General features: G+C 36.8%; 1 protein-coding gene across 4 annotated transcripts in view; it reads right to left on the bottom strand.

The window, feature by feature from the left end:
* The window catches only part of DACH2 (dachshund family transcription factor 2), a 314332-nt gene that overhangs the window by 87659 nt on the left and 204173 nt on the right, over window positions 1-22500 (bottom strand). For all 4 annotated transcript variants that reach the window (XM_029996617.2, XM_029996618.2, XM_029996619.2 and 1 more), the window contains exon 3: window positions 14260-14391. In XM_029996617.2, the coding sequence (XP_029852477.1) occupies window positions 14260-14391 (132 nt within the window). The remainder of the gene's footprint in view (window positions 1-14259; window positions 14392-22500) is intronic.

Genomic DNA, 22500 nt, shown 5'->3' with positions numbered 1-22500 from the left:
CAGGGTAATTTTCTAAATTACATGTGTTGTAAATGGGAGGATACTGAAAATACACATTTTCTTAAAAAGTAAAGGTATCAGCCTCAAAGAAAATTCCAGGGCAAATCTGTAAGAAGTAGGTTACAGCAGAATAGATCTTCAATTTCAAACTTCTAAATTTGAAATTAATTAAATAATATGAATGTTATTTCAAAATATTTTTACATTGACCACACCATATGTTAAGACAGAGAGGAAATAAATGCCTGGAGTCTACATCCAAAATAGATGAACAAACAGCAGGAAAAAAAAAAAAAAGAAGGACATTTAATGAATCATATTAAAAGGGAAGAAGCTTATGAAAAATAAATGGCATTTGTAGATGATTAAATTTTGAAGGTAAGATGTTGTATAACTGCACCAACCATTTATTTCAGTGCCATAACTGCATCTAATAAATAAAATACTTTTTTTTAATCCAAACCAAAGATTCACTGCTATCTGATGACTTGGATTTTCCATTTATGTAGTACAGGGGCAGGGTTTGGGCTGTAATTATGCAAGGCAGTTTCAAAGAAAGAAGAGCTGTTAGTTAGTCGGATAGAAAATGAGTATCAGTCGCTAGCAATAGGACAATGCAAATATTTCTTCTACAGACAGAATCACTGAGTTTAAAATGAGAGAGGCTCATTAGAAATTATCCTTCTAAATACAAGATACCTACAAGTTTCATGCGAATGCTCTTCTGCTTAGGTAACATTTTCTATTAAAGTCCAATCTCTCACTAACACAGAAATGTTATTTAACATACAGTGTATACCCAGATACAGTTGGTATTTATAAAAAATGAAATTAAAAATCTTACTCATGCTAGCTATTCCAGTGTTTTCTAAAGGACTTTTCTCATTGGATCTAGGATTTTACAGAGAAAGGGAATAAAGTTGGATTCAACTTCCAAAAAAATACCTACTTTGTCAAAATCAAGAAAAAGAAGAGGTGCTGCAAATGAGGGGGAATATTTCTCAAGGATGAAATGCCAAAATCCCCCTTACATCAAATTCTTAGAGAAAGTCAATCAGAAAACAGATGCGTAGAAACGACAGGAACTTGCAAGACACTTCTTCCTACTACCTTTCCAATTTCCATCTGAAGTAGAGAAAATAAATCACAATTTAACTAATATTATATGCCTTACAGGAAAAGGGGAAAATGCAGCCTCTCCTGTCCCACAACATTAGTAATTGAATATACAGCTTTTATACAGGTATGCTGGAAGTTTCACTAGTCCAAAAGTTTCACTTGTCTCCATCCTTACAGTAGCCTGATCGTCGTCTTAAAAAGAATCTATTCTCATTTTTATATTGTACAAATGTAGAACAGACACAAGCCCCCCTGATTTTCTAGGTTTTAAATATGAATGCATGTCTGATCTTAAAGGCAAACTCAACATTTATGTCTTGTCTTGGTGATAAAGTTCATGAATATATAATGAGAGTGGAACAACTCTGCTACTGATTAAATGTCAAAAAAGGTTTTATTGTCAAATATACTGTAAATACAGAAGATATACAACAAAGAGCATTAATTGCAGATGGCTCTGTACAGCTTAAAAAATGCACATAATCTAAACAGGAAATGTTGATTTTCAGTTTCAACTATCAATTTTAATTCACCTTCAGAATGTACCTCCAGTCAACCTGTAAAGATAGACTGAACTATAAAATGGCCAAACTCAACTGAATGAAATGCTTCCCACTCAAGGGCAGATGTTAGCATGTTAGAGTCTATATCATAAGCATACATAGCAGAATTAACCAAGCTACCCCAAACTCTGGATCTTTATTAGAATTCGTCTAAACCTTTGTGAACATTTAAAAGAGATACAATGTGAAAATTTGGTCAGGACAGATGAAAGGCTGGAATAGCCATCCTCACAAATTCAGAATGGGGTTTCACTGTCTGTGTGGCTCTTCGGAAAAAAAAAACCAAAGGAAAAAGATATAGCAGCTATAGTAGACTGCAGGTGAACACAGGTCAGCGGTATCCTGCTTCCAAGAAACGTCAGGAGAATAAAAGCATTACACGGTTATGCAAGATAGCTGTCTGTACGACTGGGAGACATTCTTTCTCCCTGTCCTGTTCTACATTGCTGCACTGAGCACTGGCACGGCCTTGACCAAAGCATCGCGTTGGGTTGGGAACCGGCAGGATATGAATCACCTGGAGAGAGGCCAGAGGAGTGCAGTGAGAACTGACCAGGGACCTAGAAAATCGTCAGTATGAGGCACGTTCAAAAGAGCAGGCTTGTTTAATGTAGGGAGGGGAAGACAGATAGGAGACTCACTAATAGTCTTCACTAGATAAAAGACATGATCAGTAATAAAAGGAAATAAATTGTTCTTCATACCCACAGTGTACAGAACAAGAAGCAGCAAGGAAAGACTGTAACAAGGAAGACTTAGGTTAAACATTAGGAAAAATGGCCATGATTAATAAGCCTATAAAATTTCTAAAATTAAGCTGGACAACTATCAGTCAGACATGATGCTGGCAGAGTTCTTGCTTCATTGAGAGTGTGGGTAAGAAAACAAGTCTGGAAGCACTGTTTTCGTATGATCCTAAACACTGCAAACTGCAATACAGAGACCACATCCAGACACAGTGCCAAACTGCAGGGTGAAAGGGCCCTGCCACTGCTAAACTAAATCTACTGCCTGACCTAGATCTGTACGCTGCAACATAATATACCACATTGCAGGGTACAGCCTAGAGTGTTTATCCACAACTTAGGATCATTATCCGACATTATGGTCTCTTCTTCAGCCTCAAGAATGGTTCAGGTAAAGCCTTACCTACTCTTCTCTTCAAGAAAACATCACAGTTTGAGAAGATCCTGCTGTTCTAAAACCATTAGGTGCATGCTTTCTGTGCCTCCCAAGATGAAACATGTATCTGCAAAAACTAATGCAAAAACTGGCCATCCTAAAAGACATATTAGTTACTTAGCAGATAACATAATATTGGTTACATTTCCAAGATAGTAAACACATTAAGATGGCATTTGAAACGAACTAAAAATCCATGCATTTTCCCTTTAGATTATGGACAAGTCAGTAGCTTCAATTATATGGTGCCAACAAGATTTTCTTCTCCATGACTAAATGGACCAGGTTTTAATATTCCTCAGTGATCTTATTAATTTAAATGAAGCTTCTAAGAAATTAAGAATAAGAATTTCATTTGAGAAAAAGATGTCACAGATGGAAATCAAAGATTTCTAACACACTCTGGTGATAAAGGTACATTACTCTTGGTCTGAGACAAGATTGCTGGGTTTTCATAATTGTAACTAGAATGATCCAATAAATTGCTGCTCTTGTATACAATTAGGGGTTGGGGTTTTGGGGAGGTTTTTTTGGTTGGTTTTTTGGTTTGGTTTTTTTTTTTTTTTTTTTTTAAAGGAGCTAAAAATGTAGACTACCCACCTGTATCTATTTTTAATTTGGTAATGACTGTACTTGCTAAAATTCTACCAAAATGTCACTCACAGCTTTGGATTCCAGCTTTTTTTAAACAGAATATGGAGCAGAAAGCATAACCTATTATGCAAAACTGTCAGATGCTTACTTTTAAAATCACAGAAATAAATGCATAATCCTGATTTTCTTATGGATCAAAACTTCATTAAAGGAAAATAAAACTTGAATATAACTATTCAAGATAGCCAAGGTATTCTATAAAAAGTAATAAGGTTCTGATCTGTGTGTGTCCTGTTTACCCATATAGTCCCTACTCCAGAACTAAGGGATGTCTCTTACTTTGTGGGTGCAAGTAAAGGCAGAATTACTTGAGACCACTGTGACTTCTGTCTCATCAAATTCACAAATCAGCTAGACATTTAAACAGCGCCAACTGTTGCAAGTAAAACTGCTATCGAATCTCAGCTGCAAAAATGTCAGTTCAGGGCACTCTGCAAAAATCTAGTACTGAATCCTTAACTAAAACCCCACATTATTAAAATGTTTTTTTTTGATTAATGCTACTCTTTTGGGTGAGAAAATATTCCAAATGATCACACCACAAACATATCTTACCTCAAACATAAATTAACTGTACGTTAGGAGACTTTTTTTAAAAAAATCTGATTAAAATTCTAATTCATGAGACTCCTGCTGTTGGCAGCTGTATCACTATCAATGACATCCTTTGGGGGACTCTCAGCATGTGGCCCGCATCAAAGGTAATATGCCAGTTTTCATCCTAACTTATACGTGCCTTAACAAGAACAAGAATGTTCCAGACTTTACAATGTAATTAAAATACTGAAGTACTTTTTATTGTTAAAATATCATTAATGTGAGATTGAAGTTGATTCACTAGTATTAACAAAGGCAACTATCACTAATACTTGCTTTTCCTAACATACTGGAATTCCTTACATACTGGATTCCTTACATCCTTACATCCTGAAATGGGAAATTAAAACACATTGGTTAAGCATGCTAATACACCATAGTGTTTAAACAAATACGTTGCTTTGTGCAAAATGATGGGCAGACAAGATCTTGTTGAAACAGAGTACGTACAAGGACCTCAAAAAAAAAAAAAAAAAAAAAAAGGTATTTGACATATGGTACTTCACTGTTCTTGTTCTTTGGTAGCACTGTGGAAAATCTGCAAATCACTAAGCGTACTTCTTAGCATTTTTGGCATCCCTAATTGCCAGAGTTCATCTGTTCACCAGTTGATGATACCTGCTCCCAGGACCGCTTTTGCTTTTATCCAGCAATGGTTTAACATGAAATACAACACACATTTCAGAGAGGTAGATCTGGACCACGTTTTCCTTTTTCCTTCCCTTTCCCACTAAGCATCAAGACCAGAAAGGTAGAGATGCGTGGAGATGCCTTCTCACCCAACGCCTGCCTGCAGAGAGAGCTGCTCGGCTTCCTAAAGGGCAGGACAGTACTCTTCACACCATGTCCTTCAGCAGTTGCAGAAGCCTACTAAAATGTCTAAACCGGAATGATTCTTCCTTTTAAAGTGCAGTGCATCTGATCTGTATTGGTCTTAATAAAAATTTATACTTAAAGTCCTAAATTTGGCACATTTCTGGCAAATATTGCTCCCTACAGTGCTATGGCAGTTCCTGTGCCTTGCAGAGAAACACGACGCCTTGTCTTAATGAGGGACACTTTTGAGCAACCTGCTTTCCTTCGGCAGGTTGATATTGACCACGAATACCTGCTACTACCAACAAATGTGAAAATTATAACCACAGGAAAAACGTAGCCTTGGCTCTACAGTGGCCAAAATGATTTATGACATCAAGACCTAGCGAAGACGACTAATACTCTGAAGGGACTGTGTGAGCTCAGCCTGCACTCACGTGTTCTGTGCCCACTCCTAATTACTTCATTTACGACCGTAAAAGAGTTTTAACAGACAAAATTAATTATTTTGAATAATCCTTCTGAAATATGATATGCATTTTAATTGTATGCACCCTGTCATTAATTAAAGTTCCCTACCTTTTGGTGCATTAATTCAAAGATCCTATCAGTGACAAAGCAACAATTACAAGATGACTGTTTACTAAAATTAAAAATAAAGTTAAAAGGTTAATGTACTCTTGTGATACACTTAAAAGTAATGGTAAAATGTTTTCATTTGAGTTTTTACTAGACATTATTTTTCTACTCTTTAAAATCAATCTCTTTGTTTCAGGAACACATTTCCTGTCAATAAAATGAAAAATGATATAGATTTAGGAGGATAGTGGTCTCAGCGTAGCATCTCTCATATTATTATTCCAGTATCATCTGTTACAAAGTAAGACCAATTCCCACATCTAATTACAAACAGGATTTCAGAGTCATTAAACAAAATACATTTCCATTAGTGCTGCTGTAAGAAGATAGGGGAAAAAATGAAGATTAGTTCACGCTGCACCTCTGTTTTTCAAGCTTTGAAGATTTAGACCTCTGCACTCTGAGACTATAAATTTGTAAAGGATCTGAAAGGTGACAGACATGTGAAAGCTCTCAATTCTACACAGTTTAGCCATACCATTTGCATTTTGTCATTAGTTTATCTTTTGCTGCACTTAGTTCTGATAGTAGATACGGCAAGAATCTAGAGAGGTTGTTTATGATTACACTGTGAGCACCCGGAAGTATTTTATTTGGTGTTAGGAAGTGGGGGTTTTTAATAGATATGAATCTTGATTTTCTATATTACATTTGTTCCAGCAAAAGTCAGAAATCATCATAAGGAATTCTGTCTTTGTAGAGAGAGGAAAAAAAAAAAAAAAAGTGTATTTCATGCTCTGGAAAAAAGGAACAGCAGTTCTTTGACTTCAAATGAGATAACAGCCAAAATATACTGAGGAAGCAGATTGTGTGATATGTTTAACTGTTGAAATATAAACTTACAAGTATATATATTCTCCATTCATAAACATTTAGCAGCATCTAATTGTCATGAATGCATTTAAAATATACCCTTGAGAACTACCCACTCAACAAGCATTCACACAAACCAGAGGTTAGACATTTAATAAGAACTTTTCTAAAAAGAAATCTATATAAGATAATACCTAACTTTACTTGATCTTTAAATTAGTTTACATTAGCTTATGATGTTATATAAACATCAATTAATTTCATCATGTGTAAGATAAGCATCAAAAATCAAAACCAGAAACTCCTCTCAAAGATGCCTCAGAATTACAGAGAAAAGCACAGAGAATTTAATTTTCAGAAGTTGTCCAAAGTTATATTTCCTTAATTAGTTTTAAAACTACAGCCAGAGCTACTTCATATTTCTCAGAGTTGGGTGTCAGTCAATCCAAATATGTAAATATTAGCTGATGAATAAGCATTTACGTGTGAATCATATACATTTACTACAAAGTATTTACGTTCATATTTAAAGGAATAAGAATACTGTTTAAAAAGACAGTTAAAGTACTCACATGCATTCAATAGGTAACTGCTTAAGAACCTATCTAAAATGGGACCTTAAAATAGTTTGCAGATAAGAAAGAAATTCACTTTTGCACTCCACTGAAGCTGTGCTTCACTAAAGCATCCTAAAATTCTTGGTATTAAATCCTACCCAGTGGTGGGGTGACACAGCGGAAACTGTCCACTGAGGTTCACTCTCCAAGAAACTCAATATTTGCCAAAGAAATAGATATACGTGCATCTTGTTTCCACGCTTCACACGTGGAGACTGCGTTCTTGGGATAATTGAGAGGGCCCATGAAAGCCATCACCATTAGGAAGAAACAAAAGAGAATACAGCAGAATACAAACAAGGTACAACCGAACCAAAACAACAGCTTATCACTTCCCGGCTAATATTTGAGGAGCTGTATCTTAAAAAAAAGAAAACAGCACGTCACCCTTTTTCTCCAGAATTATCAGTCACTGGCTCCAGGAAGGCCTCACTTACATTATCTGCAGGGAATTCATTGCTCTGTATCATTCAACAACCACAGACATTTTCTGACAAGTAGCAATGGGTAAAGGTTTTTAAAGCCTTGGTGTTACGTGAATGTTTTAGTTCCTTCACTCCATCGCCACTGAAAAAGCAAGCTTACAATTTCTTAGATATCACTTGCAAGTGGGTTCAAGAAATGTGCAAGAAACCCCACCTCCAGACGTATGTATAGAAGCGCATCCTGGAAGCCACTGAACTCCATCACTACACCAATCTTCAAGTAGTATGGCCTTGGGATCAACGCTCTTCTGCAGAGCTTGTCCTCACAGCCCGTCCCCTACGGGGCCACACGTGCCTTCGGTACCCAGAGGAGCCTCACTCGTACATCAGACTTCAGCAGGCTGCTCCCTCGCCTCTGTGCTGGGAGTTAGCCCTGAAGAACCAAGGTCTCGTCCAGGGGCTTCAGAGGATGGTGGGTTTTTTTTCCAGACGCACACTGTAACGTGGCCCAGTCCCATCTGCCCCAGAGAACCGCACCGCAGACTGATGGGCTGAACAGGAGCCGTGAGGGGCTCTGAACTCATTTCTGATCTCCAAGAGATCTGCATGACACTGACCACCAGTGCCTACCTCCCAGCCTGGTCCCATCGGCTGTGTAATACGTGTTATACCATGAGCCACGCTCACAGTGCGTCATCACCTGCGTGCTTGAAGAAAAAAGGCACATCAAAAATGTCATCCTTTTTCCTATCTATCCCGGTGCTCAATCCGTTTGTGTTCCATGGCGGTGGACTAGCAGCTCACTGCACTTCACCCCTCAGCGAACAGAGAGGTCCGTTTTGCCGCTGTGTGCTACGCTCAACTTCCAGTGTGAAAATCAAGTATCTTCACACTCGCCACAACCAGTGCAGGTACGTGTCTAAAGAAATTGCACAGATGTCTCAATTTTTAGGATGAAATGTTTTAACAGATCTGCGAGGGCTGGAGTCAAACAAGCCTAGTTTTTGGATGAGACAGCACAGAAAACAAAACATATTAAGTTCTCTCTTACTTCAAGACTGTATATATTCCTCCTGGCAAAAGGACAATTAAAGAAAATTAAATGTATGCTTCACTAGCTTTTCAATTGATTCTAAAAATATTAATAGTAGTTTTGACTGGTTATATTTTTAAAATGGCATGAATGTTTTGTGTTCTTTAAATAAAATTATCATCTTTGAAACAATAACTCTCTCCTCATGTAGCACAAAAATACTTGCTTTAACAACAAGAAAAATGACTTCATGAAGTCTGCATGGCACTAAAGGATTAAAAAAATCTCTTCTCTGGTCTTGTCATTTTTACTCTAACAATAAAATAACAGCCTCGGCATCCTGCTTTTTTAGAATAAAAGACCTACCTCTTTTGACTTTTCAAGCACTTGAAAATTTTAAAAGAGAAAAACTAAAAAATGCTGACCGTGTAATAGCTGGGTATTCATGGTGGGTGGAGAACATGAAAGGTTACAATATGGATCTGTGCCTACGCGTTTCTTTTCAACTTGAGCAGCATCCTCCTGCTTCTGCTAACTCGGCAATCATACAGCTGACAGATTTCTGGGTTTTCTAAATAATGCATGGGATTTTCTTTTAACATGTCAGTGCAAAAGTATCAATTCTGCCCGTGTGTCGTTTGTGATGCTGATTTTCCTTGACAGCATTCCATTAAACCAATGAGTTTTTTCCCTCCTGATGGTTCCTTAAATATTCCTCTGAGTGATGTATTTGTGGTTTTTTAAACAGATTGTGAAGGATGTTTGCATTTATGAGAAAACTGCATGGCAGGTACTGAAGGGAAAAAAGGATAAAAAGATAACACTTTTTTTCATTTTTTTTTCCTATGAAAAGCTTTTTCTCTGATCCTCATATGCCAAAAGCTAGGGTGTTTTTCCTTTCTTTTCTGCCTAACTTAGCTCCTTGTCTGGAAATTAAGCAACAAGACTCTACATACAGAATAACATTTTGACTTCCTAAGGAAATACCACTGAAACACTTAGTACTGTTTGATATCTCTCTTGGGAAAGCAAAACACATTTATTAAATCATGCATGCTAACTCCAAAAGCCAACAGAAGGAAATAACTGCTTTATTCTTTGCACTGAGGTTTTGTACAAACAGGTACTGTCACGGATTGCTATGCACTGATCCTTCTTTGCTTATGCAGCTTAAAGGATGTTCAGGTAGTATCACCAATACTGTATTTTGCAATCTATCCTTCATGTTCCAGTTCTATCACATATTTGTACAAATTACCTGCTGCCATGCTATTAAAAAAAAAGCTCCGATTTCAAATAAGTTGCAGATTTCCCTAGGCAATTATATGCTAATTTCCAGAATACACTTCACCTAATTTTAGTATTGCACGATGATGAAACAGATGATCTTTATAAACACTTTTGTGCAACCAGAGAGGTTTTGTTTTGTTTATTTTATTTCTATAGAACAACAAAATTGATTACATGGCTGGGCTTTGAGAGATCTGCACATGCATCCAGCATACCTGGCTTCAGCTGCCCGCTTCAAACTCTTGATCTTACTCATTCTCCAAAGTGGAACACGAAAGGCCACGTTGCTCCTGGCATGCGTTATCAGTCACGCTTACAGCTTTACAGCATGACTTGTCTTAGCTGTGGCAACCCTCTGGGCTCAAGGCAATCCTCAGATGTGTGCACTGATTGCCATCCACAAACCATCTCATCTCCAGGGACTCACAGAGAGTAGCCAAAAAGGAGGAATAGGATTACAAAAGACTTATGGCCACTGGGAAGTTGAGATTTCAGAGGGATTAATTTCTCCCACTTCCAGACACCTATGTCCCCAACTACGTGGTTCTGTAAATTCAACCTTCCTTCCCAGATCCTACAAGAAGATGGAGACAGACACAAAGCCACAAGGAACAGCTAGCACAGATCGGCTGGACTGTGGGGCCAGAAAACCTATAGTACAAGATTAAATATGAGATTTTCAACTGCCTGAGAAGTTTGCTTCAACACTTCATATGATGAGTAGGAAGGTGCAAAAAAAATCTCTTTCTCTTCTGCAGAGAGAGTGGAAGGAGGACTTTAATGTTCAAATGTATAACAACATTCTTCACAACACTGTGAACTAATGTATTGCTTCAATTAAAAAATATGTGCAAATTTGGGAGGGGTACTTTTTTTTTTTTTTTTCACAGTTTCAGTATTATCTCTTGCAGCATTTTTTTTAATAAATTACTTAGAATATTCCAGTACTAAACTCCACCATTACCGAATATCACAAAGAGGAGGTAGGTAGCACCTGATGGCAAAAGTGTACCAGCTAGACTCGAAGCAGGAAAAGAAGTGGCCCACTTACTCCCCACTTCCTTAGACACACTTGTAAGATTCAATTCCACACCTGTAATTTCCTAGAGGACAATATAATATCTGAGGAATTATAGTCAGTGATCCTGAGAGTTAGAGTTCAGATTTTAAATTGATGGCATGAATTCTGGCTTCAGATACAGAAATTCTTGAAAATTTCCATCATCATAGGTGCACACACAGAGAAAGAAACTACAGAAGTGATTTCTAGGCATTACTAAAGAAGCAAATCAAAAATTATTTCATACTGACTTCAACAGATACAGATGGGGATTGAAATGAATACAACAAGACATCCTCACCACTTTTTTTATTATACTAATGGCCTGTATACAATGACACACTTCAAAAAAATCTGGCAATAAAGTTTCAGGACTTAATACTGATCAATTACATTTTTAACTCAAAACAAACAACAGCAAAAGAGACTATTCCACTCATCTATCAGACTAGGGAATGAGGAGGAAGGCACACATCCTAATGTGAAATATTTAGTGGCATTGTATTTTATGCTCACCAAAGGAAGTCAATGTGTAACACTGAGGTAAAAAACCAACAAACTCTATGGTTGTTTTAAGTAAAACTGCAACCCTTCAAGTCTTTGTTACAGTAAAAAGAAAAAAAAAATAATTAAAGGAAGCAAAAGGTCCTCTGCTCTGTATAACTATATTTCTGATTTGACAGCTACAATTATAATCATTCAGACATCTATTTCCCACAAACTCTCCACAGCCATAACCTTTAGTGATTAATTATAAAGTTCCAGGAGCAATAGTACACAGACTAATTTCCTAAAACAATAAAAGACAGAATTTCTCATTTGGAGCTAAATGAAACACGAACAGGTTGTTATTCATGCTGAAATCTAGATGCAGAGTCATGTTGCAGCCATTACAGAAGCTATTAAACACAACCTCAAATCAAAGAAACTGTAGGTCTCTCTACTAAAATAAAATGTTTTTCTCACTTATGAGGCTTCTCACTCCTTTGCTCTGTTACTTTTTACCTCTTCCTAGTAAAAAAATTTTCAAAATTCAATTTTCTTTCTCATTTCGCATCCCCATTTTGGTTTTAATAGTCATTTAAACTGTAAGAGTCTAGAGCAAAACAAACATTTGGCAAAGGTTTCATGCACACAGAATTATCATAGTGTTCTCTTCACAGTGAATCAAAGTTGCAAAATGTCTATCAACTTCTAAACAAAACGCCCAATCTCTTCATGCCCCACATCAGTCTCCAATGGTTTTCTATAGTGACTATTTGATAATTTCTCAATTATTTTGTACAGTGAAATGCATAGTTAAGTTTTACATTCCCTTCATTTTGGTCTTCCTTTTTGGCACATCCTGCTGTACCTGCTTAATGTATATCTTTAAAAAATGATCCTCCAATAAAGAGAGAAGCCATGCATTACAAAAATGATCCTAATGCTGGCAATGCAGATACTGAAAAGAGGGGAAATTGTGATTTTTAATATGATTTGTAGTAGTTCTTTTTGTTAAGGACTTATTTCTCTGTCTGCAAGCAACATTGGCACTCAATCCAGCAAATTTGCTCTGGGCAATTTTACTGAATTAGGCAATGAAAAGGGGAAAGAATTGAGAAAAGATCTTCACATAACTGACACCATATCCTTATCCTTGGGCACCACTGTAACTTCAGCTAAAGTCAGTAGGAATTTTTCCAAATATTTGAATTGATACTGAGTCAGTTGTAGAACTCATTGAATTGCTAAACCACAGAGAACTTCCATTTGATACTCATACTCTTGACGTATTGTCAAAAGGCTGGTACAACAGTCCCCCATAAAACTTGTTAATGAGGTACCTAAAATAATAATATTAATGTACGGTAGATTCTCCCCATACGAAGTATACAAATTTTGCCGTATCAGGTAACACGTGAAACCATGAACATTCAAATTAGCAAGCTTTTGTACAGCAGCTTTTAAAAACCCAAATACAAACCCTACATCTTTTCTGTATGAAGCTTCCTTGCTTTTCAGTAGGAATTACATCTTCAGTCATATTTCTTAGCATTCAGTGAAACTCTGTAATTCATTTTGAACTATATACAGACCATAAGAGTTACACAAACTAAATATGCTTTTTCAGTGCTTTTTTTCTGAATTCAATATGCACTAATTGATTAGGGTCTGAGAGGTGAATAAGAAATACATATCCTACATAATAGAAAGCTGGGGAAGGGTTTAATGCATGAATTAGAAGCCAGATTTCTTCAATACAGATGAGTACACAAAATTAGCAAAAGGCAATACCACTTTTGGAAAGGCTGCTTTGTGCATAATTTGTCATGAATTCAAAGTTATTCCTTTAGAAAATGAGTCTAAGACCTCCCAGCTGCTGCTTTATTGGTCTAATAAATTACCATTTTGATGGTACAATGCATATAAACTATACACCATCCAAGCAAGCAAACTGTTAGAGCTGCTTCGTCTTTAGAGATGCATGTGTGACTTCAGAGACGTGTGAATGCCGATGGGAGATCTCAATGCAATGAGGGATTAGACAATGCCTCCGTTCTTGAATTGGTAATGAAAACAAAGGATGCATAAGTTTCCAAAATGGTAAGAGTGTATTGTAGGATTGTTTGTGTCAAAAAAAGTGAGTCCAAGTGAAACTGCCCTTATTGTAACAGGTATCTAGCAGCTTTCTGAGACAAAATGGATCTATCTTATTCTAGGTTCTCTCCACTATCCAAGTGAAAATCTCTTCCATTCACCTGAAAAGGACATTGGAATAAACAAAGAAGATAACCTCTTCGAAGGATCCATTTCTGACTTAAACTTTGAACCCTATTCTTGTGGAGCTGGGACTCAAGGAGCTTAGTTCAAGTTTATACTAATGCTTATAGTAGTATAGACTGAACATGTGTTCAGTGTCAGTGCCTTCTACCCAAGGTTATTCCAGCCAGGTAGACCATAACAAATGTTTATCATGACTCTCCTTTCATAGCTGTGGTTTGCAAATATTCATTCAAGGAAAGAACAAAATGCAGAAAAGCCAGAAAGTTGGTGATTTAGCATTGCCTACTTTACCTTTCTCCAGTGAACTGTGGAACTCATTATGAGTTCCAACAACCTGATGTTTTGGAAACTTTCCATCATTTACAGGAAAACTCTAGACTAACCGTATTATTGCCAACAGAGAAATCTTTTGTTACTACAAATATACTTAGGGAACAGTTTAAAATATCTGTATTCTAACATAACGAAAACAATCCTTCACCAATATTTTTCAAAAAATTAATGAAGATGGCTGTTAGGAGGAAAACTGGAGGAATAGGTGCAGTAATTTTGGTTTGACACTGGCAGAGCAAAGCTTACAAAATAAAAGAGCACAGAACTTAAGATAGATTTTTGATTTTGTTTCCAATGCACAAAAACAGGTGTTAAGAGCTCCCCTGCAGCTCACATGCAGAGCATTACTTACCTGCATTAGAATTGAGCTCTTCATTTTCTGATTCTGTTCCATTTTGACTTCCACTTCCATGAAGGCTATTCATTGCCATAAGTTTCATTTTCTGTAACTTCATAGCCTCTGCCATGGCAGCCGCTGTCAGACCTGGAAAAATATAAATAAACAAAATGCAATATCATACCATACAATACAGCACTGAAAAACACTAAGAACAAAACAATTCCTTTCAGTGAGAATAGGTCACATAAATTCAATACACATTCTTAGTCCAGTTATGTAATGTTATTCTGAACACTATCTTTACTTTAAAGTCAAGTTATTTCAGTACACCATTCTAAAGAATTTTTTTTTAATTCTTTCATGTTTCTTTTTCTTTTTTTTTAAACATGTATAGCATAAGGAAATATTTATTTAATGGTATCCCTTTTGATTATACTTTTAAATATTACTGCCTGTCACTTTGATCATTTTGTCACTTTGATCACTTTCTGGTTGACTTATTCAGCTGCTACAAAATTTCCAAGTACACTAGTAAGATACAGTATTTCTTAATTTGAACAGTTCAAAGCCAATTAACATGAAACAATCAATGCTGTACTATTATATTATATATCTAAATATTATTTTGTCTTTTTCTGAAGTCTGTTGGTTTGGATTAACATTACTGCTACTGGAAGATATTACATTGGAGATGTTAGAAAACTACAATATGGGTAATTACAAACTTGATCCCACCTTTAAGAGACTATTAAGACCAGCACAAATTTACAGAATTAAGGGGGTTTAGTGGTAGAAGATTTTCAAGTGACTAAAACCCAATTAATTTCCAAATGTAAAAGAGAAGTAAAGTAGCGTCAGGCTACAGGTTATGATCATTACCATGATTTTTTAATTATTATTTAGACTCTCAGTTATGGATTAAATGCGTTTACTGTCTTCCTCCCAGTATAGTATGACTTGCTTTTGTCACTTGCTAAAAAAAGCAGGCTAAATGCTTCATACCAGCTATCTTGTAATTGACTATGCAATAGTTCCACAAAATCACTGAATTGCATTTATCAAAAAACCCGTGATTTTTTTTGTTGGTGGTGCATGTTGTATAAACCCACAAAGATATCATACATCAAAACAGAATTAAATAATCTGCTGTTTCTGGAAAGTACTGCTTACTAAGAGATTAGATACTGATTAAAGTGAACTAATAATTTTCACATCCTATACTGCCACACATCCATAAATTAAAATACCTCCTTTTAAAAGCAGCTATGAATTTGACATTTAGATTAGCTCTGCTGCTCCTATAACAGGCTTCACAAAAGTTCTCATTATTTTACTATGACTTAAGTAAGCAAGCAATCCACAGACTCCAAATGCATGGAGGGAGGACATGTATTATCACATAAGGACACAGCAATTTGGTTAACTTCAGCGAAGGTATTCCTGATGAGTATCAGTAAGTTGGAGATGACGGCTTACGAGATGGGATTTACACAAGCCCTCTTCGCTCCAGGCTGCCTGTCCTCCTCCTTCCGTCTTGTCTAAGAGCCTCTGAACATTCACAAAACCAAACTGCAGTTACACACTCCTATATTCCCAAAGCACTGACACCAGATCTAACAAATATTACCTACACTAATTAGGCACTTGTTTTACTGTTTTGTCATTGACACATGAAGAACTATATTGATCTCATTATTAATATACACTAAATACAGACATATAAAGATAAGTCCAGAAAACATCATCAATAATCTTATCTCTTAGGTCATTTAATGTAGTCCTCACTTCATACAGAAGACCACTATACCGTACCATTACTCACTTTTTATTTAAAAAGAATTTTTTTTTCTAACACCCTTTACAGTTCTGTTGCAAATGCTACAGGGTTTTTATCAAGCAGACATAAAATCTTGATGTTTAAACTCCTGTTTTTACAAATTCTCTGGCTGATATCACTTACACTTCATCCATCCATCAGAGAACACATCTTAAATGATAAAACTGTTCACACGCTTTCTGGAGAAGATGAAATAGTCTACAAACCTTTCCACTTTTTTTCTAGGGAAAGGAAGTGGGATTGCTCTTTAATTGAATTTCACATTATTTTCAGGAAGTTCAAAAAAACAAACATCAGCACAAGTCTTCTGAGGAATTTACTGTTCTCAAGATTTCCAGGCACCTGTGTGGTTTGCTTGCCTACCCGCACATCTGCACTTTTCCTCCTTATAGCAACCACTTCCAAGTTTTGAGGTACAGCCATCACTAAAGCATTTTCAGAACTTGTACCCACTCACAGCCTACTCTCCTTTCACTTTATACTTCTAATCCATTTGCAAAGAATTCACATTTATTTTAAAGGTTACAAAAAATATAGAGTCTGAACATGGAGTTTTTTATCATAACATTTTATCATTTGTATGTACCCAAAAACATACAGATGAACAAATATCCTAGTAAATGTTTTTATCTGGGTCAGTATTTATACAGGTTGTTAACACTATAAGTCATAAAACTCTACTTAGTTTAAATATACAGAAGAGTAAAGAAACTATTTATAAGGAGATAAACAGGGAATGGCAAGTGAAGTCAGACCTTTAGTAAAATGTTCAGTGAAAAGAGAAGACAAAAAATTATCCAGGGCACTGCATAAAAACAAACTTCTACTGAACAGTTGTATCAGAAGCATAATGAAGGCAAAAAGGGTACCAAGGAACAAACAGAAAAGAATAAACACAGTCCCCAAATCACCACGATGCCGCCTGCAGAAATTAAAGGTAATTATTGTCAGGCATTTTTGAGCTCCCTAACCAGACACAGCTGCCATAAGACAACAGCCAAAAACCAGTGCTGTATCAGAAATCTATGCTGTGCCATCTGCCGCACCAAAGTCACTCTACTTCAGCATTAAAAGTTTAAAGAGTAAAGCACAGTCCTAATGTAGAAAGCACTACAGCCTGAAAAGCCTGAGCAGTCAGGCATAAACTTGAAGCAGATATAGCCAATACCATCTCTAAGCTCAGTATCAGCAAAGTCTTTATACTCTCATTCACTTATTCCCCAGTCTATATAATTTCTTACTTGAACCGTGATAGCAGTAAAAGCCCCAGAATCTGACTGTATGAGGCACTTTAAAAACAGTGTACTAATTCTTCAACATTCCTGAAAGCTAATAAAATTGAGGTTAAAGCAAATGGCTTCAGTAGTAAGGGTGTGCTACTGATTGAAATGATGGAAGAACACGTACAGCAAATCACCCATTGGCATAATCTTCAATTAACGCTACTGCCACAGCTAACGTTACTGAAGCTACTGTTTAATGTAACTATTAATAAAACTCCTTTCTATAATTGACTCAGCTCCGGCTAGCCGTGGCAAGGAGGGCTATTCTTCAACTCACTTATCTAAAGATCTACAAAGAACTGAAGAATCATTTCCATCCTCTCGGATGAATCATTATCAGCAGCAGAATCTCACTTAGAGTACCTCACTTCAAAAAATGTACTTGAAAACTGCTGCAACGTATACATCTATCCCTCTACTTTCACCTTAAAAAAAAAAAAAAACAGAAAAGGATCACTAGGAAAACCGACATGCTGGATTACACACTTCAAAGCTTCCATTTTTTTTCCTCCCTTTACACTTTAAATTTCCCTTCCTTCAGTTATCTTCTGCCAGCTGTGATCAGTCACTAAACACCCAGGAAAGAAACTACGTATCGCTTTATTACCAAACACGTACAACCTTTACAATACTAACAACAACAACAAAAAAGCACGAGTCTCATCGCAGTTGCAGTGATTTGTTTTCAAAGCTGCTAGCAACCATGTGGCCATTGGAGCTAGCCATGCTCACAGTAGCCCACCACCCACCAGTTGCCTTGGCTAAAAGACGGCAACTCCTTGAAGAGCCGGTAGGGATCTTTAAGAGAGACACATAAGCGCTAATGCAGAAATCTTGGAGCCGTGTTCTGGGTCAGCTCCCTCTATATGAATCTTGATTACAATTGCACAACAGATTGTGATGGTGCGCGCTCAGGTACACCTGCATCGTGCATATGGCAAAACAACCAACTGCCATTAGTAATCTTCATTCCGTAATTTCAGTTTTGTCAGGACACTGTGTACTCTCCCCTTGACGAGTCTGCATAACTCCGCTGTACAACACAAGAATTTAGCCCTGAAGTAACCCTTCAAGGACACACAGACCAGCACACTTTACACTCAGGTTGCACTGAAGTAAAATTCTGCAATTGTATTCTGAGCCACCGTTAAAATGTACCTAAGCACCAAGCAGTTTTCTAATTAAGGTTTTTGATTCAAATTAGGACCATACTCAGCTTACTCAGCACGGCAGACCGCATCGCTCTGGGGAAGACCCACTGCTTGCGGGGTGTTTGAGATGGAAAAGGCCTGAAGGTACTGTGAGGCTTGGGTGCTTCTGAGAGGGCTGGACACGTCCTCTGCTCCTAAAGCCAAGGAACCTGTAGTACTTGAGAGGGTGTGAACACCAGAGAGGTTTCGCCATCTTTTGCCTGCATCCTATTAAAGTCAGTGGTTAATTGTTTACTCAACTATCCCCTACACAGACAAAAGGACTACTGAAGATTACTCCTCTGTGAAGTCTCGGGAATTATTTCAACAATGAAAAAGCATTTTTACTGCATGGCCTGAAGATCACGACTCCAAGGTCATTTGCAGTGTATCCCACTGAGGGCCGGTCTCCCATTACAGGGCAGTGCTGAACCCACCCTCTCCCCTGAGCTCCAGGAGACAAGGGGACGGTGTCTCTTGCCTCGATTAAACATCACAACTTACTCATTAGCAAATATCTTCCTGGAGACATGAGAAACCAAAACCCAGTTACATTCCTGCTCTAAGGTACCTAGGGTGTCTTGCGTGCAAGTGAATCCTCCATGTTTAACTAATGTCCAGTCATTGAAAATTGGATTTTGATGGTGAATACAAGGACTCTGAGCATTTTAAGGTGACCCTGAGTATTTGCTAATCTTGTTCTCTAGCTACAGCTATTTTTTTCCGTTCCCTAATTAGTTAGACTGTGCCCCTCCTTCATATTAGTTTGAAAGCTTTTCTGTCAAAACTGTGAACAAGTAAATTAAGTAAAGGAGAACTATGAGTAATCAAATCCTGAGGTTTGCAATTAATTAAATGAAACGGTGAGTCAGTGAACTGAAGAATGGTCTTATATTAAAACAAAACATTTAATTAAATTAACAGTCAACACATTGCAATTAATAATATTCAAAAGGAAAAATGAAAACCAGTTTAGCCTTGCCGTATTATTTCAGTCTAACAGTCAAGCATTGTGCATCGGCTTGTTTGTTATTTGCATTCAAAGCTGCTATGGGTCAAGTATGATGTGCTAAAACAGGAATAATGAAACATCTGGTAGTATGAAATGTTAATATGAGATACCATATTGCAAACAGTGAAAACAATTCTGAAACATCCAATAAATTAGGCCTTGGAAGATTAAAAACGATATGCTTTCTTTTGAATTTTCTTCAATAAGGAAATTAATAAAAATAAATACATATAATGTACTTTAGGTTTTCAGAATGCCTGCAAGAATTTACTAATTTAAACATTCACATTAGAAAGTACAGGCTTCTCTGTAGCTGAAATGAATCATCTTTGTTTAGTGCTAAACAGGTAGGTAAAACCCAGCTGCTAACACAAAGGACAGTGAAACCAAATTCTTGAATAAGAACATTAAAATGACCAAAGTGCTAGAGCAGTTTGGAGACAGGTCCAAACGCTTAAGTCTTACTATTGCAGATTTTTTCCTTTTCTGTAAACTGACTCAAGTAGAAACTGTAGGAAAGTTTTAGCTCTAGTGCATGTTATGTTTTCAATGGCTGTTCAAAGATATCCTAGCTACCGTTTCGGATAGGTCATAATAATCCATCAACGTGAACCATTTGAGAGACTGCAAGGAAAGAACTTGGTGAGTAATTGGCCACTGCAGGCAGAGGATGGGATTTCAGCGTAAGCGCTCTAGTGCTAAGCTTTATCATGGGCTAAGTTGTGTGAGTATTCACCCCAGGCCCTGGGAGGACACTTCGGAGCCCAGACTGAAATCCATGCTACATCCATTTGACTTTGCCAAGCTGAAATGTAGTCAATAGCCAAGAAATGTATTACAACAGTTGAGTTTCTTTCATCTGTTCTGATACCTGCAGCTAGTTGGTCTGATATTACAACCGTATTTTAAAAGTAAGCTCTTCTCTCCCATTTTGCAACAGAAAAGCACCCCAACAACAGCAAAAACTGATTTTAGAAAATTTGAAAGTATTCATACAGTATTTATCTTGCTACTGTGAAAGCAAAAATAAAGACTAATTCGCTAAACACGTTCAGTTAGTGAAAGTTCATAGACTACTGAAGATCATCCTTAGCAAAACATTTCAGACAATAGTTACAATTTTTGAGGGGCCTAAAAATTTTAATTACCACCACTTTAAAATGTCAAGAAAATTATACTATGGCAAAAGAACCTTATTGGGGGAGAAAAACCCCATACAAATATTATGCATATTTGTCAGGAATTGTGAGAAATTAATCTTCCACAGAGAAGCTCCAGTCAGCTCGCTTCTGCAATGAACTGTCACACAGTCTTTACTTGAGAGACCTTATTCTTTGCCTCTGCACAGTCCATGAATATTCCCTATATAGCTTCCACTTCTGCAGCAGATAGATAGGGACAGACCTACAGATAGGTCTCTTCATCATACAACCTTGCTTCCCCCACAGGTCAATCGATTCTCTATCATCAACCAGACAGTTACACTGGGGAAAAAAACAGTATGTCATAATGTAATTTAAAGACTTTGTCAAATGCCCAAGGGATCAGAATTAGGGTTGCACAAATGTTTCTGAATTTTTGACAGCTTGATTTTGCAATCCTAGTAATTTTTGTTTAACACAGTGTGCTTGCTCACCTTATTTTAATTCTAAAATACGATTTCATGCAAAAGTTCACATGAGCATAAACAAGATTAAAACCTTTACACATCAAAACGTCCCTGCCACTCCATGGAATAATTCACAGAAGTAACAGGTTGTCATTCTCTAATTTCAGACATGTAGACAGTAGCAAAAGTCCTGATACTTACAAATCTGGGTGTTCACTTTAAAACATGGAGAGTTTGCTTTCCAGATGCTTTCATCCCATATCTGCCCCTATTATTTAAGCTTCTCACCCCAGTTATAACCTAGGTTTTGTATAGCCTAATCTTATCCTCCCCGATATCCATTTGAAAGATTGGAAACATTTTTAACATGAACATCTTCCATCAAGTCTCTGTACCTGAGATACACTTCATATCCTTGATCCACATGAAGGTACGATGACCAGACCTGTCAGATGTCTTGTCTAAACGCAAGGAGCTCCGTTTGAACTATACAGAAATTTTAATCCTAAATCTGTGCTTAAACCTGTGTTAACATGAGCACTTATGTTCGAGCCGATACAACAATACTCAGCTACATATTTTACAGATGACTTCATATCCAAAAAGGTAGCTAGTATCTTATGGCAAACAAAATTGCAGCTTACCTTACCGGAGGGGAACAGAAAAATCAGAACTACAAAGAGCGCTGAGAGGGTTACATCAATTTTTTTTCTTTCATTCTTAACAATGTGTCTCATGAGAATTGATTAATTTTGTGACATTTTCTGCTCTTTTTTACAATCTATGCCATGAGAATGATTTGTCAAGACTGTAATGCATAATACTTTTAGTATGCTGCACTACTGTGACCTTTACCTTCTTCTGTATATTTGATTGGCTGACCACGCCGCTTTTGATCTACAGGTTTCAGAAGATGGAAGCATACACAAGACAGACACATCAGCCACTGAATTATTGTTAAAGAGATCACAATCACTTTATAGAGATAATTTGTATGTTCCTCGGTGCATATCTGATGCAGTTTTAGTCATGTCATTGAAAATTTTCAACATAAAATGAAAACTCTTACATTACGTGGTGTACTTAAAAAGTGTTTTCATACATCAAGAGAGTGACAAATTCACACATTAGGACTCAGATTTCAGTAAGGATAAGACAAGTTAAACTAATGCTCATAATCATCCAAATTCTCAAACTATCCACTTATGCTTTCATAATGCTGTCATAGACTAAAGATTACAGTTCTTTGAGATAAGGACTTGAAAAATTAAAAACTAGACCAGAAACATGTTACATTACCTCCCTGAGAGCAACATATAAGA

Source organism: Aquila chrysaetos, chromosome 21 (assembly GCF_900496995.4).
Source record: "Aquila chrysaetos chrysaetos chromosome 21, bAquChr1.4, whole genome shotgun sequence".
NCBI classification, from domain to species: domain Eukaryota; kingdom Metazoa; phylum Chordata; class Aves; order Accipitriformes; family Accipitridae; genus Aquila; species Aquila chrysaetos.
This window is presented reverse-complemented; position numbering and strand designations above follow the sequence as displayed.